This window comes from Ostrea edulis, chromosome 4 (assembly GCF_947568905.1).
Source record: "Ostrea edulis chromosome 4, xbOstEdul1.1, whole genome shotgun sequence".
NCBI lineage: Eukaryota > Metazoa > Mollusca > Bivalvia > Ostreida > Ostreidae > Ostrea > Ostrea edulis.
This window is the reverse complement of record NC_079167.1, coordinates 67588241-67606770: the sequence shown is the minus strand read 5'-3', so window position 1 is coordinate 67606770 and position 18530 is coordinate 67588241. Positions and strand designations below refer to the sequence as shown.

Sequence of the window (18530 nt, the reverse complement as noted above, 5' to 3'; positions counted from 1 at the left end):
CTTAGTTCTTATCAAGTTCCTTAGATATAAGATTTGTTTGATAACCAACGTTATCTATGTTATGTTGTGCCTGTACTGCAAGACCCTCTGACGAATTTTCCTGATTTATCTCCCTTTTCAACTATTTTGTTTCAGAGTCCTGCCTCAATTAAATTGAAAGTCTTAAAGTAATTTAATCATCAAAGACCCTAAAGAATGCTACAAACTACACTACTTGCATGGAATGGTTTGCATGCAACATTGAACTGTTTGCATGGAACGATGAACGATTTGCGTGAAAGTTGCCTGCTTTGTAAACGATTTGCATGGTTGGCACAAAATGGTAGATTGCATGCTTTGTGAATGGTTTGCATGAAACAGTGGAGATGGCCTGTATGATGTGATTTTTTTCAGCACTACTCAGCTCTCTATATACTTTATATAATTTTTACATAATAACTAGAGATTGTTTTACGAAAAACAAATGTCTCCCCAGCTCCCTAAATTGGAAATGCTCCAAATGAAACCTCCTCCCCTTAATGTATTGCATGGTATGGAGGAGAAAGCATGAGCAGGAACATAGACATTATGAACTCCGATAATCCATATCAGAGAAGTGTTCACAAGCTATTTTACATCCTCCACCCCTCTTAGATCCACTATAACTTTTAGGAAAAAAATTGGATTCTCCTGTTCCACCAATATGCACATCTACAAATGGCAATGAAGCATTGTACAAAGTTTCAAGTCTATCACCTTAATGTGTTCACAAGCTATTTTACATCCTCCACCCCTCTTAGATCCACTATATCTTTAAGGAAAATAATTGGATCCTCCTGTCCCAACAATATGCACATCTACAAATGGCAATGAAGCATTGTACAAAGTTTCAAGTCTATACGATAATCCATATAGGAGAAGCATTTACAAGATTTTGTGACAGACAGACAGACGGATGGACGGACAGAAAATACAAAGACAATTTGTCTCCCCCTGAAAGAGGAGAGACATAATAACTTAAAAATTCAAAATTTAAAAGAATAGATACTTACAAATTTTGACTACTTACTTTAATGACTTACAAAGGTAGGTAACAAATTATGTCAGAATAGACAAATATTAATGAAAATAATCATGTATTAACATGAAAAAGACATGGGTTGCTTAGTAGGAAGGATCTAATCTACTGCTCCTACTTTTCAGAACGGTCCATACCTCTACAAATTCCTTATCAGTTTTGGTTCGGGTGGCCCAGGCACCCCTTATATCTCCATATCTTGGGTACACTTTAGGAGCACCCACTACTTGGCTAGCTGACCATCTATGAGAGAGAAAAAATGATCTTAAAACCAATCTTTAATGCTGATTTAAAAAGATTTTTTCAAATCAAAGTTTCACATGCACTGATAACTTGTAGAAATTCCAGGAATAGTCTTGAGGACAAGAGATCGAGAAAGTATTCAAACAAGAAGCCCATGGGCCACATTGCTCACCTGAGTCACCTTGGTCTTGCTGTTGTTCAGGTGTTGTGAGTTTTAAAAGATTTTTTTATCAGTCTATATTCCCATGAAAATTTTTGACCCCATATTGTGGCCCCTACATAACCCCAAATGATCAGAACATAACTCAAAATGAATTCACATAACAAAGAGATGCTTCAACACCAATATGACTAACATATCTTGCTGTTCTAGAATAGACCAAGGTTGTAGATTATGATATGAAAGACCTTTCCATAAGAAATCTATATACAAAACATGAAAGCTCTATCTTGAATAGTTTAGGAAATATTGATAAGATTTTTATCAAAAGTATGTCAAACTTCCAGGTCAAGGTCACAGGGTCAAACATCAAAGTATAACAAGGTCTTGCAATAAAGAATCTATATACAAAATATGAAAGCTCTACCTTAAATAGTTCAGGAGATATTATTAAATAGATAAGTTTTTTTTTAAAAAGTAGGTCAAACTTCAAGGTCAAAAGATCAAACACCATTGTGGCACAAGGTATTGTCATAAAGAATCTATATTCAAAATATAATAGTCTTACCTAAAAAAAAAAAAAAAGAAGCTCCAGATATACTTAATAGGTTATGTCTTCTTAAAAGTAGGTCAAACTCCAAGTTCAAGGTCACAATGTTAAAGGACATGATATGATACGAAAGGTCTTGCCATAAGAAATTTATAAATATGATATGAAAGATCTACCTTAGAAGTTCAGGACATATTGAAAAGGTTAGATTTTTATTAAAAGTATTTCAAACTCCCAGGTCAAGGCCACAGGATCATACATCATTGCATCACATGAAAGGTCTTGCTGTAAAGAATGCATATACAAAATATAAAAGGCCTAGCTTAAACAGTTCAAGAGATATTTCTAAAGATTTTTCCTATATATATCAGCATATAAAACTTTGATACCCAATTGTGGCCCCATCAAATGCCGAGGGGCCATGATTTTAACAAACTTGAATCAATTCTATATATGGAAGCTTTCATGTAAATTTAAACTTTTCTGACCTAGTGGTTCTTGAGAAGAAGATTGATAAAATTTTCCAAGTATATCTGAATGTAAAATTTTGATTCCCTATTGTGGCCTTACCCTACCCCAAGGGACCATGATTTGCACAAACTTGGATCTACTCTATACCAGAAAGCTTTCTTGTAAATTTAGATTTTTTGACCCAGTGTTTCTTGAGATGATTTTTGAAAATTTTCCCTATGTATTCAAATGTAAAACAGTTTAATTTTGATCCCCTATTGTGGCCCACCCTACCCATGGGGGTCATGATTTTTACAAACTTGAATCTGCACTGTCAGGAAGCTTTCATGTAAATTTCAACCTTTCTGGTCCAGCGGCTCTTGAGAGGACTTTTTTAATAACCACATCCTATTTTTGCATTTTTGTGATTATCTCCCTTTTAAACTTGAATCCCCTTTACCCAAAGATGATTTGTACCATGCTCGATTTCAATTGGCCCAGTGGTTCTGGGGAAAAAGATGAAAATGTGAAAAGTCTATGGACAGATAACAGACAAAAGATGATCAGAACTTTCAGCTCAAGTGAGCTATAATAATTAGCTACTCCATAAATTAAAGTGGAATTCAAATTCAACTTACCCTGCAGTGTCATACTGTGAAGAAAAATTGAGAACACTGGAAACCCATTGGCGAATAACAGACATTGTTCTTTATAAGTTAACCTGAACTTGAGTACATCTGTAAACCAAAAAAACCCAAACAAAACAGTTAATATAGAGCATTTACAGTAGCACCCTGTCAGTCTGATTACAATCAGCTCTTTTTTTTCAAATATCATAACTACACAAGGTACAATGTTAAAAATGGAGTGATACAAGGAGCTGTGATTTTAATTAGATAGGATTTTGCATCATGACTAGTACCTAATCTAGTAACTATTTTGTACTGGAGGTTAAAAAAAAGACTGATAGGAGAAAATTCTTAAGGTCATACATGGCATTTCTTGATAATATATAATTTTTCGTGACATTTCGATTGCATCTTATTTATTATATTTTCATTAATGAAATAGATATGCGCTCATCAATATTATCGTAATATTGATGAGCGCATATTTATTTCATTAATGAAACTATAATAAATGAAATCCGGAAACCGGAGGGAGGAAATTCTATACCAGGGCAGTTTTTCCGATCAGGGGGAAACTCTATACTGACTTTGTACATAGGGGGAAATTATATGCTGCGGCGATTTTTTCCCCTGTGGGGGAAAATCAATCCCGGGCCCATTTTTCTGGGGGGAAAGTCTATGCTACAACACAGGGACTCTTGCATTACTAGTTAGGTGACCTAACCACTGTGCTAACCAGGCTATATATAAAGTTTGACTGAGTTACTGTTACAGCAAGCGTAGCTACATGTCGACTGCCACGCCCCTCTCTACAATAAATTCCATGAACAAGAACATGACTCGACTGCCACGCCCCTCTCTACAATAAATTCCATACAAACGTGTATGTGAGCAGACTCGACTGCCACGCCCCTCTGTACAATAAATTCCATACAAACGCGTATATGAGCAGACTCGACTGCCACACCCCTCTGTACAATAAATTCCATACAAACGAAAGAATGTATTGTAAATATAACTTATTGTTCGCATCAATTGAGTTAATGATATCATTAATTCAATTGCAGGGTGCAACAATTCAATTATAGCATGCATTAATTGAATTGATGTGTGCTACAATTCAATACGCAATTTCCGAGTTACCCAATAGTTCTTTCCCTTTGTGGAACTATTACTCACAGTGAGACGCAAAACATACTTTCGTCTACACATGGTGGGTACAAATGCTTATCGCTGCATTCTTATATTGCCTAAAGGCCGATTATCGGACATCATGCAACCACCCAATCTGTAAATCACACAATATTAGCAAGTTTATAGGTATCTAAAAATAAAGTAGCTCACACAAAAATCGATAATTGCCATCTTTCTTTGATTACAGTATCACTCATGATGAAGAGCAAATAAAAAATAATTTCAAATCTAATTTAATGGCCTAATTCAAACAAATATATATTCTTGATAGAGTCAGTTTAATGTATACCAACGACTGATATAAACAAAGTGTACACTTTCATAACTTTTATTCTTATTTACATAGCTAGTCTATAATATATGTATACATTGTGTACCCACCCAAGCGTTCAACAGAACACTGAGTATAATACTGAACGTATCTCCATCACAGAAGAGCTGATATCTCGGAAGTTGCGTATTGAGGATAGCAATAATTCAATAATTGCATGCATTTGATTGAATTATTGCTCTCTTCAATATTGAATTGAAGCATATGTATCAATTCAATTGTTGATAATTATCATCAATTCCTTTGAAGAGAGCAACAATTCAATACGCTGGTTTTAAGATATGTCTGAGTTGTTTCCCTTTGGAGAAATCTCGTACATGATAAGGTGCAAAACAATGTGTTTACATGCGGGAGTGGGACAAATATCCATTACTGCATACGTGAATGTACTCAGTAAGATTCTCATACGCAGTTTCATAACCTGAATTCGACTGATAGCAGATACACAAAGTAAGTAATAAGTATTCAGGGGGAAGCATTATTATATCACTTTATTTCTCATACATATCATACCCAGAATATTACTTGCAAATTAATATGACATATTGTTTGTATGTTTCCACCTCAGTAAAAATTTCTTTCAATAGTATTTTGTGTTTCCTACATTTAAACATTTAAAGAGAAGCCGCTTTTAATACATTTTTAATATCGTCTTTCTCACTGGCTGTATGTCCACTCTGTTCCACTTCGGCATTCAAATTTCCACTAAATGCACCTCCTCCACAGAAGAGCTCTTGTCTCGAAACTAGCATATTATGTGTTCCATCAATTCAACAGAATAATCAATGCTATCAAACACTCAATTAATGCGCGCAATAATTCAAAACTGAAGATATCATTAATTATTTGAAGAGATTTTAAATGAATTGTTGCACGCAGGAATTTAATTGATAATATCTTCGAATAGTTAACGATATCTTCAATTATTTGAGTTTAATATGTTAATTTGACATTCCATAATCCTCATGCAAGTGAATACAAATTGAATATGAACTTAAAATCCAGTATGTGCTAAAGCGCTTGTGTTTTGAATATGTACTTTGGAATTGCATATAATATAGAGTATTTGTTAGCAAATCAGGACTTAAATGGGCATAAACATGTAACATATTGATTTTGATATTAGAAGATTTATTTGTAATTAGTTATGGATATCAGCTCATAAATTAATGATTGCATGAAGTTCACTGGTAGATATTCTGGTATTACTAGGAATGAACGAATAAGTAACAAATGCAACTCCGGTTCATTAGGTGATGAGATTCATTTTTTGATTAAATGTGAAAAGTTTGTTGATGAAAGAAAATCTTTTCATGGTGGTATAGAAAAAACAGTTAATTTTTTTTTTAATGAACAAAAATTCGTTTACATATTATGTTCTGAAGAGCCATTTATACTTATATAACTGGAAAATTTATTTTGAACAATATATGACACTGTATTTGCATGTAACTATGTGTTATGTAATCCCTTCTTTCTTTACATGTATATGTACATTACATGTATATGTTAATGTATATATTTTCATGCTGCCCTTTGAGGGCCCTTGATTGGAAAATAAAATATGTTCTATGTGTTCTATATGATTATTGATGAAAAAAATAAAGACAGTAATACACAGTGAAGAGTAATTCTTTGATTTGATACACTGTCATTGGCAATCTCTACCCAGAGTTGTCGTTCCTTGCTCTCACTTACACCTCTGTCAACGTCTCAAGTTTTACAAGATTTTTGTAAAATGGCACGTATGCTCAAATAAAGTATGGTTTTAACTTCAGTTACAAAAATGTACGTAAATAAATAAATATTGAGCAGATGTCAAGTCTTTTTTGTGACACAAGAAGCATTGATTTAATGAGGAACCGGAGTCGGTTATCTTATCTTGTATTGATAGAGGGCGCCACAGGCAAATCCGGCCCTGAACAAAAAAAAAGATAAATGCTGAGAAGATGGGTTATCAGCAAACATTCTCAAATGCGATTTTGGAAAACACAAACACTACCTTTTACTTACGATGACATCCAGTTGTCATATGACAATACCTGAACTTAGGAAAGAGTTAGAAAAGTTTGGAGCAAAGAAATCGGGAAGAAAGTGGGAACTTGTAGGAAGATAAATAAACATTCAATGTTTTTATGTCCATCCAAGTAAAATATGATTAACGCGGTAAATAATTATCAATGGTGCTTAGATATTATCTAAATATATTATAACAACGTATAATGGAACCAGGTGTTATCAGAAAGGAATTCTTGTAAAATTTTGCAGATTTACCGAACTAAACTAAACTTGAATTTCCTCGGCAATTCCAACATCGTTGCTATATTGCCTCATGTTTGCAGCAAAATAGAAACGCATTTTTATATTGAATAAAACGATACAGTGTTATAATTATTTGATTATTGCCACTCATGTTTTACATTATAATGATCACCTGATAAGTGTTATTTGATTACACACTTAATTGAAGCATATATAAGAAATGAACATCGTGCAAGGACACTGTTCTGGACCTTTATTTATTATGATGTCACCCGATCCACAACTCTACAGGGACATTCATTGTGATAAAAGCTTTGCAAATTAAAAGGAATGACAAATTCATTGACGAGATGAAGAGAAAATTGAATGAATTTTATGAAAGATATTTTAAATATCTGCTCTGTTAGAGAAAACGTTTACATACGATGGTAAATGTATATGGAATAAATGTTGAAAAAAATTAAACAAAGGTTTATTCTTTAATCACATCAATTTTTAATGGTGAATTATGCATAAGACTCTTATAATTGCACAACATGAAACAGACAAATAATTTTAGAGGAAAGCTTTGTTTCAGAGCTATCCATAGGTTATATCAGTATTTTAAAAATATGGCAAGTCCTGCTGGTCCTAAGGTTCTCAAAACAAAGTAAAATTTAGTGAGAGTTTCTAATCCAGTATACAAATTTACTCCAGCATCATCATTTGAAAATTTGTCAATACTCATTGGGGGATATCGAGGAGTTTGCGCCTACATTATAAAATTGAACGTCAGATTTCTGAACAGGGATTGGAATTTCCTCAGCAAGAATTGGGTACAACTAGATACAATTTCCTCAGATACTTGCAAATCATCACTTGAGATCGATGTTTAAATGACTTCATCTGTTGAGTTCATCTGCTAGTTTCCGTTTAATGTCTCTGGACTTGGCTCTGTCGGCTTGTTCAAGTGAATGTTGACTTACTTCAACCCAAGAAAATATACTTGGCACTGCACTCTTTAATCTTTTACTTAAAAGGAGTCATTCCTGAAAATTGAATGAATTCTATCAATGATGCTTTTAATCAATTACTGAATTAGTAAGGGTTATACATACTAAAATATGTTTTAGAACTTGCAGTATAATTTATCAAAGAGTAGCAAATAATATAACTACAAACATCTGTATCATTATGAACTAAATATATATATACAAAAGGATCACATTTGTTTATTGATTTAACTGAAACCTGTAATATTTGTAAACAATGTTCTAAGTAGACATCAATGTCAAAACACAGAATCCCATGCTAGCAGGTATGCATAAATTATCAACAGGGTGGACACTTTAGACATATTTTGTGATTATATAGTAGTTATGAAATTGATCACTGTTCTTTATCTTCACTTTTTCATTATGGTGTTAAGAGATAATGGGTAGTAATAAATGACCAGTAATTGCAAGTGTCAGTGGGGATTCTACATGTGACAGTGTTTGTAACCTTATCAGATTATTTTGCTTGTGCAGTAAATTGCCTATCCCATTAGCGTTTTTTCTCTCAGTAAATGCGATATAATTACTACACAAAATACTATATATCAACATTACTTTGTACATGTATATTATAAACAAAAATTCAAGAAAAGCAATAGTTACCATGTTGAGTTTCAGTCAAATAGTCATCTGATGTAAAATGTGCTCTGCAAACAACAGCACAAGTTGACGGAGTCCAGCTTTGAAAACGAGTTTCACCGTGTGAATCCAGGCTCTTCTTCTTAACGAGTCTGATGGAAATACATGACCACCCCTATTACAACAATACAGCACACAACAGCAACCCTGGTTCCGAGCATGTTTCAAAAGGATGTGTTTGACAGCAGATTGTTTACGTTTTCTTTGATCGGTAACTACAGATAAAGCCCAAGGGTATTCCGATTCAGGGCCGAGTTTGTCTGTGGCGCCCTCTAATGAAAAGATAACCGGAGCCGGTTCCTCATTGGGTTGAAACGTGGATATTGGGTAGTTCTAACCATGCAGGCCTATATATACATAGGCACATGAAGAATATATAGTATAAATGGAAAAAAATCTACAAATAGTTGCTTGTCCTACATTTTCCCGATATTTCATAAAATAGTTCTTTGTTTTACTAGCTGTAAAAAAAGTGGATTTACATGTGGAAAAACATTGCTTATTTTGAGACATTAACAGAGGTGTAAGTGAGAGCAAGGAACAGCAACTCTGCATGGGTAGAGATTGTGTCACTGGTGGTATTTCAAGTTTCATATGTGTAGATATATGTTGATATGTAAACACGTAATGTGTATGTGTATAACTATATACACATGGGATAGTCCCAAGATCAAATCTGTATCTGACAGAACTTGAATGTTTCTTTTGTTTAATATACAGAGAATATTTCATTTACGTAACCCTGGTCATTTGCTTCCGTTAACATAAATTATTGATCGAATGACCACTGACCAGTGGATATTCTAGACATGATAGATCTAGATCAAACTTTATATTGTAATTTTATAAAAAGCCAAGAAATTGTCCATGTTTCTCGTAGGGTGTTAGCGTGAAGGAATAAATATGATCCTTAGACGAAATTTCTTTCATAAAAATTTAACAGCCTCTAAATTGTATAATTATTCAGCATTAGGCCTACCTGTAATCAAATTTTGTCGCTAGGCCTTGGTAGCGTTAACCGGTAGGTAAGGCCACCCTATTTGCCGAGTTGTTGGGTATTTACAGTCATGGGTAGTAAATAAGCAGTTCTAGTTGTTTTATTTTTTTTGTATCACATTTGATAAATTTACCACATCTGAATTTTATATATATATATAAATTAACCTCTAGTAAATTTTGTCTCAGAATATTAGTAAATAACGTAATTATCTCTGTTTATATATCCTGTACAGAAATTATTTACTCGGGATCGACATTCAATACAATATCTACACACGCTGCGCGGTAAAATCGAAGACATATCAGCAACAGTCTCTTTCAGAACGGTGTCGATGATGCATTTTATTGATAGGTAAGTGTTTTTCTTAATTATTTTGGTTTTTTCGTAAATTGTAAATATATATTTTATGACAAACATTGTGAATTAGTGAATTTGTATCCTTCCTCTAACTTCAAAACCATGTAACCCGAGACTCGGGACTGTGACCTGTTTCTTGGGGTATTCATTCTGCCTTTTCTGGCGGGTCGTTGATCTCTTAATGCAAAAACAGTATTGTATTTCAAAATTTTTGTGACGGGGTGCTTTGAAATAATAATTTTTTGTTATTTTTGACGGACAATTCATGAGTCTTTTGTAAATTAGTAAATTACTGAAATGTACCAACAGTACTATTAATTAGATATCTATAATTATAAATATATGTTCTATGAGTTTTATTTAATCTACATGTTAAAAACAGAGTGAGATATTTCTCAACTGGTCACAGAAGTGTGAAGTTCTTTGACTCATGTGAATAAATGTTTTTAATGTCGGTAACTGGAACTTTGATACTGAAGTCTGAACATGATAAAGACCACCCTATTAAAGTGGTTATTTTGGTGTTTAGCTCAGTTTTAATGAATAATTTTTTATTGTCCCTTTCTGAATATGGCCAGAGCATATGGTAGAGGAGCAGATTTAAAAGTCGAATTTTAATTTGATTGGTTTTTGTCATATCAGTTTATGATACCCATGCTTGTATATAAATGAGGATCAAAATAGCCTGAGATCGTCAGTTAATGACCCATGACACTCAGACAGTGTTAACATGAATTTTATACATGCAAGTTGAAATATAAATGTGCAAACAATGGTCAATTTCATATCTTTTATTATTAAATAATTTGTTTGATAGCCTCTGGCCAAGTGGTGATTCAGTTTATTAAATTATATCATTTTATACTTTCTACAATGAATATGAACAACCTTCAAGTTCTAGAAAGTTATAAATTTTCCCTGGACATTTGGATTTTGCAATATCATAATACTTTTTCAGCCCCACCATGAATATGGCCGGGGCATATAGTGTTTTTCATTTCTGTCTTCCATCTTTCTGTCCTTCTGTCACACTTTGTGTTTAGCTCAGTTTCAAAGAAACTATTCAAGATATTTTCATCAAAACCTTACATGCTGATACATATTGGTATCATCTATTCAACTGCGTCAATATTATTTTACCTACCTTGACACTTCCTTTGACCTTGACCTCACTTTTGGCAATATTTTCACAAAAACTCTTGCGCTGATGCATATTAGTGATAGCTATTCAACTGTGGCAATCTTGACCTTCCCTGTGACTTTGACCTCACTAATTCCTATTTTGGTGTTGAGCTTAGTTTCAAAGCAATTAATGAAAAAAAAATTTGTCCCATTCTCAATATGGCCAGGACATATAGTAGAGGAGCAGATTTAAAAGTCTAATTTTAATTAAATTGGTGTTTGTCATATCAGTTTTATGATACCCATGTATGTAAATGATGATCAGCATTTCATGTGAGTATTTTTTTTCTTCTTTTATTAGAAGTAATTTGAATAATGATAACCTTTCTATTGATAGATCTATAGGCAACATTTCACCAAATGCAAAATTGCTATTTATCTTTACAGCAATTTTCTTTAGAATTTTCGTAAATTTGAATAATATTCAGAGTGAATTCAATAAGGTGATTTTTTTTTTTATTAGAACTCTTCACTTTGCTATAGAAATAATGCAATATATTGTTAAAGAAGAGTGTTAGAAAGGTTTTCCTTTATATTTATGTGTGAAATACCTTGTAAACAACTGAGATTTAAAGCTTGAGTAAATAACAATAGACAAGAGTGTTTCAAAGGTTCTCTTTATATCTATACATGTGTGATATGACTTGAACACTACTCAGATTTACCTGTATAAATGCTAGCACCACACCAGACTAAAGTTCACTAAAGGTTTAAACCCTGATACTAGTATCACAACAAAGTGAATTATTTGTTGTGAATTCACTGCATTTCTCCTCTAATTCATGATGCAGCAACTTTTCCTCTCCATTGAAAAGCTATAAAGTTTTTTACATGAAGAAGATATTTCCCCTTCAATTGCTGTCATGGTCATCCTTAACCTGCATAATTTTCTTTTTTTGATAAAGGTTCACTGTTTTAATTTTTTTCCCACAAAATGAAAAAAATTGAACCTATTTTTCATTGTGAATGGGACAGACTATCACGCCATGAGACAATACCAATAATCCCTGGTGTTTTAGCTCACCTGAGCGTGTCTGATCAAAACTTTCCGTTGTTGTAAACTTCTCACATTTTCATCTTCTTCTTCAGAACCGCCTAGCCAATTTCAACCAAACTTGGCACAAAGCATCCTTGGGTAAAGGGAATTTAAATTTGTTCAGTTGAGGGGCAATGCCCTTCAAAGGATAATAATCATAAGCGTAATAGTTAAAATACAGACAAATTTTTAAAATCTTCTCCAGAACCATCAGGCTTATTTCAATCAAACTTGGTACAAATTATCCTTGGGTGAAGGTTATTCAAGTTTGTTCAAATGAAGGGCTATGTCCCCTTCAAAATGGAGATAATTACAAAAATGCAATAATAAGGCGGGGTCATTTAAAAATCTTCTCAAGAACCACTGGGCCAGAAAAGTTCAAATTTACATGGAAGTTTCTTGATATTGTGCAGATTCCAGTTATCATTCAATTTTCTTTCAATATAGGTGAAAATTTCGTAATAGATGAATGTGATCTAATACACTGTAGGTGTATTTAAATGATGCATTGGTGTTTTTGATACTTTCTGTGATGCTTTTGTAATTATCTAACAGGGTATTGTTTAATTTTGGAATAATTATATTATTTTGCATTGGGATGCTTCTATCTCTCTCGTAATACAAAATATGATCAGAAGTACTATGAAGTGGTCCACTGATCACATATTCACTCACTTGTGAAATGTCTACATTTCATAAATCTAACACCTGTTTTAAATATTTTGAATTCTTTCATAAAGAATGAGTAAGTATTATCACTTTTTTTGTCTAGCACTAGTTAAAAATAAAACAGAAAGTGTTGTTATATTTATTTTGGGGGGAGGTGGTGGAGATTAACACAATACCAACTGCTTTCCAAAGAGAAAGAGCATAGGGATGTGCAGGTGGTCTATGCAATTCAACAGACCGTGAAGAAGTAAGGACTTGATGAGCTTATTACTGAAAATCTCACTAAATTAAGTCTTATTTGTTTATTTTTCCAGACTGCATTTCCCTAGCCATCTCCAGAGTACACATGGTTAATTGTTATTTGCTTGGACAAGGCTCTTGCATGGAAATAGAATTCTAGATTAAAGTCCCACAGCAGGGGAAGTGTTTATAACAGGAGTGTGATCCTTGGTTCAGACACAAGCTTGCAGCCCATAAATCTTTTGATGGGTATGAGTTTAGAGGGGGTTGATGCATGCACTATTCAGACAGCATTAGCAGTTGAAACCACTTGTGGACAGCTTCTCCTGTGTAGGTATTTATGTGATTACTTCAGATGTTGTATAAGATTTGTTGTTATATCTAATCGTGAGTTTTACATGGGACACTGACAGCTGGTTACAAGTAGAGGTAACCTTAAAGAAGCCTGTGCTCCAATTTTTATGTTAGATTTTGATATAGATATCATTACCATGGTATTCAATTAAAAACAAGAAACAAAAAAAAAAACCTCATAAATATGTATGTACAAAAATCTATTGTTGTATAAATGAAAATAGTTTCAAAAGACAGTCTGTTTTTATACTGAGAAGAGCTGATCATGTGACTGCCTTATTTGTATAGGTGATATTTTCCCAGCAATTCTTTGATCTGTGCGTATCTAACAACCCTTAAAGGACACATGTCATGTTTTCAAAGTATACAAAATTACATGCATTTTGTTTTCTTTATGCTTATAGTAATTAATTCTAATAGTTCATTCGCCAAAATTTTGCAATAATTAACCACAATACAGACTTAAATCTAAGCCCCGATTTAAAAAAAAGTCTAGTTAATAAGGAAGGTAGTCACGTGGTACAGTGACGTCACATATGCCCTTTGGATTGTGAAAGTACTGTGAGATATTATTAACAACTCAGTTTTTAGGGGCCTAATTTATTCACCATGGGCAACATTTAAATCGATGTTGACAAATTTCCCGAGTTTTATATGTTTTCGCCACTAGTGCATACAAAAAGCGATGTAAATGCCCAAATATAGCGAGGAAAGCGAGTATGAAATCGGCAATATTGCAAGTAAATAATGTTTACATGGGTCTACAAACTGTTTGGTAATGTTATTCCTTTTCTAAAATAAACAGTGCAATCATTATTTAATTTTGGATTAGACAAATTATAATACCTTACATTCAACTAGGCCCTAAGCCAAGCTACTGTCACGGGTGCATTTCGGAAAGAAAGAAAAAAAAAAACCCACACAAATCAATAAAAATAATCAAATTTAAAATGGAAATCACATTATTTTATTTTGATAAAGCAATCTTATTATCATTTTTGAATTGCGATCAGCACGGCGTTATCTGACGCACTCTTGAAAGATTTTATGAGTTCAATGAGTAAATAATTCAATTTAAAGTTAGGAAATAAAATATTCTATTACTTATATAATCAAAAGTTTAATTATTTTGTATCATTAAATTTTTTTGTAAATCTGATCTACCAGTTAGTAGAAACTCACAAGTTACATGGTATATGTTGTTACAAGGTGAAGGTCAGTTGATACGAGTGTGCATTGAATTTGAAGACCAAAACAGAATGTATGCTGTAGGCCTACCAGTGCTTACAGCTTCTATGTATCCATGTTCTTGCAGTTTATCAGGGTCTCTGTCCAAGTGGTTTTTGAAAAGGTGACTGGGTGTTTGTTTTTAACGTAAAGTTCTTCCTCCAACAAAAAATTATCCACGTATTTCTTCTCGTAGCTTCCTTCGAAAAATTGAAAAATACTCGGTCTAAATCCTTTCTACCGACACATAGTACACCTGAGCATGGCACAAAACATCTTAATGCAATATTATTTACAAGCTGTTAACGTGATAATCAGTTTTTTGTCAATTAAATCTGATCCGTTTATGAAATGGCTAATAGATGTTTTCAAACCCAAGGGCGCATATGATGTCACACGTAATGGTGCGTAAAATAGCAAAAGTAAATACGCATATCGCAAGATTTGAATTTCATCGCTTTCAAACTCAAAAACTACGCAAAATATTTCATTTAAAACACATTTTAAGTAGTTTTAGGCATGAAAAGAATTGATTTTGCTGAAAAAATGAAAAAGTTTAGAAACATGCGTTGTGTCCTTTTAAAGGGACTGGTTCACGATTTTTGATAAAAATATTTTTCATTTTTGATGTTAAACATTAGAAATATAACTCATTTAATGTTGACAGCCAAAATTTTGACCTTCTGAATGCAAGAATGAAAGCAATATTTTAGCCTTAAATATGTGTTATGTAAACAAAGACTCGAGTCTTTTTATGTAAACAAGCAAACAAGTGAAATATTGATTTTGTAATATAATGCATCTTAATTTTGCATAGTCACAAATTTTAACTTTTAGATGACACATTTCACCTCAAAAATGCTTGAAATATGAAAGATATAATAATACTTTGATCGATATCCATTTCTTTTGAAAATTTCGCAAACAATAGCATACCGCAATCTTTGTTTACAAAACAAATAATAAACTCTCTAAAATGAGCTTCTGTGATGATGTATTATAACCTTAATTTTCATGTGAAATCTTTCAAACACATTAGACAGTAGATTTTGATCATTAAAAGTGAAAAACAAAGGTAAAATCATGAATCATTCCCTTTAAGTGTTTTACACATGATTTATTCTGATAGGTCCTCTCTTCTATATTTCAATGTTGAAACTTAAGGGTGCTTTGTTTTCTTTCTGACTATGTGTGGAGGAGTATACTACATACATTATACAAATAGTGGAATCAGTCAAGAATGAATTCAAAATTTCAACATTCCTTTCATCTGGGATGAAATTGAAGTTTGCATTGCAAAAGTTATTATATATTGCCATTATAGATACATTAACCATGTTAGTTTGCAATAAAAAAATGTAACTTTAATAATTCTAATACCACTGCAAGCATTTTCTTTGTCATGTTACTCACCTGAGTTCTTCTGTTTGGTTGGTTCATGTAACCTTTTAGATTTAGAATTATCACACAAACTTGCAGAAAAGTAATCAGAATTCTCCGGCTTCTGACTGGATTCCTGACTGTGGTGAAGTTTACTGTGATGTACCAATAAGTCTGTCTATTAGCTTACTATAGAAGGGATGCTGGTGTCCCCCCCCCCCCCCTCTTCCCTCTTTGACCACAGTTGGTGGGTCAACCTTTCTGGGTTCCCATAAAACTTGTAAGATTTTGAAGCTTTCCAAAAAAAAGAAGCAAAATCTTGTTTTATTATAAATTTCTTAAATATTGCAATTTTATGTCAAAATAGCAAAGATGATGGCAAACTGTGATGATTATGTTCTATATCCTTTAGATCAAACTGAGTAATGCATTGGGAACTTAGCTTGCACAAAACTTGATTTTGAAATAAAGGCCACATGTTGTATATGTCAATTTTCATAGAACAATACAACCTTTTATACATACATAGTGCTTTGGGATAACCAGTGAAACATGTATGTATATACACCAGGTTTTAGTTTGTGTTTGTATTTTGAAACTTGGGGCTTCAAGACAATTTGTAAAGCCAACCATGGTCCTGATGGTCTGCCTTGTCAATTAATGTCCTGTTAAAACCCTGCAGTTGTTTGTGTGAGCTCAAGCTGTTTCCCCTGCCTTCTCTTTGATTCTTAGTGTTATCATTTTCAAAGCATCTTATTGATTTTAGGGTGGATCAAAAGATTCTGGGATTTCCCCTGTGTAGAAAGCTTGGGAGTATAATTTCACAGCTTCCATTCAGTGATTGATAAGGTATGTAGAATTAATTTGTACTTAGGTAGGAGATACCCCTGTGCGTGTGTGATAACCGTTTTTTCATAAGTGTGAATGGATTTAGTCTGCTACAAGTGATTTGTCTAGAGTGTTTCAGTTGTAACTTGTCTGCAAGATGATGGCTTAATGCCACTTACTACAAACATATTATTTTTAAAAATGAAGAAAAATTAAATGGAAACTAAATTAATGTTTTTATAATTAAAATGAATACAATTTTCTGTATGGAATGTAATTTATTTCCATGAATTCTCAATGAAGTCCAAAACAGTGGGGAAATATGTATAGAGTTATTTATAGGGAAAGGCAATATATTTAAATATATTGAATAATGGAGAAAATTTACAAAGTCCCATTTAATTTAATTTTTTTAGGAATTATTACAAGCAAACTAAGCCAAAAATATATATACGTCAACTCTTGCATCCATTTTTTGTTTGTATCAAGTGTCCTTAGTAGAGTTTAATCATGGAAAGACCAGAGTGGATAATTTCATTTTTATATCAAATTGGTGTCCTGATCAATGTACACAGGGAATAAAGAGTGAGAGGGATTAGGATTTTAGCCATATATGTATCTGGGAGGTTGTTTGGGGTTTTCATGTGTTAAATTTTTGTAAGGTACAAGTTCTTGATTGAAAAATAAAGTTTTCCAATTAAAGGAGAACATTGCCTCTTTGTTTTGTAGAACTTTAAATGACCTCATTTTTGCTTTTTAGTTAACCTAACCAAACTTGGGCTCTTACTAATCTTCTGGAGAAAAATGAAAACGGTCATAAGATGACAAGAGGAGAGTGGGGGGTGTTTGGGATTTTGCAGTTTGCATGATTATAGTCTGCATTAACAAGTGTGTACATATAATATATATATACAAAGTTTACATAAGGAATATTATTGATCAGGGTTAGAATAGGTCCTCAATATCCCTTACTTGTCGTATTGATAGATCGTATATTGCTTAATGTCCCTCTTGAGAATTTTTCACTCATGGAGACGTTACCAATACCGATGAAGGGTTTCAAATTTAGGCCTATGCTTGGTGCTTACGGCCATTGAGCAGTGAGGGTTCTTTAGCGTGCCACCCTACTGTGACACGGGTCATCCGTTTTTAAGGTAATCTTTGAGGACCCGTGACATTCACACCTGATGTCGAGCGTTTGACTGTCACAACTTGTTTTAATGACTTAAGTCTGTCGCAGCCTATAATTTGAACCCTAACCTTCCACATGCGGGGGGGGGGGGGGGGGGGGGGGGGGATGCTCTGTCTCTATACTACTGCAGCAGTACCTTGCTTGTCGTAAGAGGGGACTAATTGGGGCTGTCATTTGGATGAGACCACAAAAACTGATTTTCCGTGGAGAGGGATAAGGAGTTTTGGATATTGAAAGAATCTTGGAAAATTCCCTAGGTAGGGCCATAATTGAGGTATGATGTCTCAATGGGAAATGTCACTGCTTAGGTAAGCGATGTGGTCCACGAGCCTATTTTCCTATAAACTAATAAAATTCTTTAAGGATGGTTTGGTTTTTTTAACATCAAAACATTGCTTTGTTATACAGGTCTGTGATTTCCCCCCCAATACAGATGCCTAAGATTCCCAAATCTCTTAAGCTATTTTGACATAGCAGCATGTAGTTGATATTAATTTTGGACAATGAATTACAAGG

The 18530-nt window shown here is 33.3% G+C and overlaps 2 protein-coding genes across 2 annotated transcripts in view; one reads left to right on the top strand and one right to left on the bottom strand.

Moving 5' to 3' along the window:
- LOC125669624 (F-box/LRR-repeat protein 4-like) overlaps window positions 1-9651 on the bottom strand; it is a 28884-nt gene extending 19233 nt beyond the window's left edge. Inside the window, exons 1-3 of the mRNA XM_048904296.2 lie at window positions 9529-9651; window positions 3099-3197; window positions 1195-1300 (exon numbers count right to left, since the gene is read on the bottom strand). Of these exons, the coding sequence (XP_048760253.2) occupies window positions 1195-1300; window positions 3099-3163 (171 nt within the window). The 5' untranslated portion in view covers window positions 3164-3197; window positions 9529-9651. The remainder of the gene's footprint in view (window positions 1-1194; window positions 1301-3098; window positions 3198-9528) is intronic.
- LOC125669115 (uncharacterized) overlaps window positions 9648-18530 on the top strand; it is a 50044-nt gene continuing 41161 nt past the window's right edge. Inside the window, exons 1-3 of the mRNA XM_056163579.1 lie at window positions 9648-9900; window positions 13108-13363; window positions 16761-16843. The gene's annotated coding sequence lies outside the window, so the exon portion shown is untranslated. The remainder of the gene's footprint in view (window positions 9901-13107; window positions 13364-16760; window positions 16844-18530) is intronic.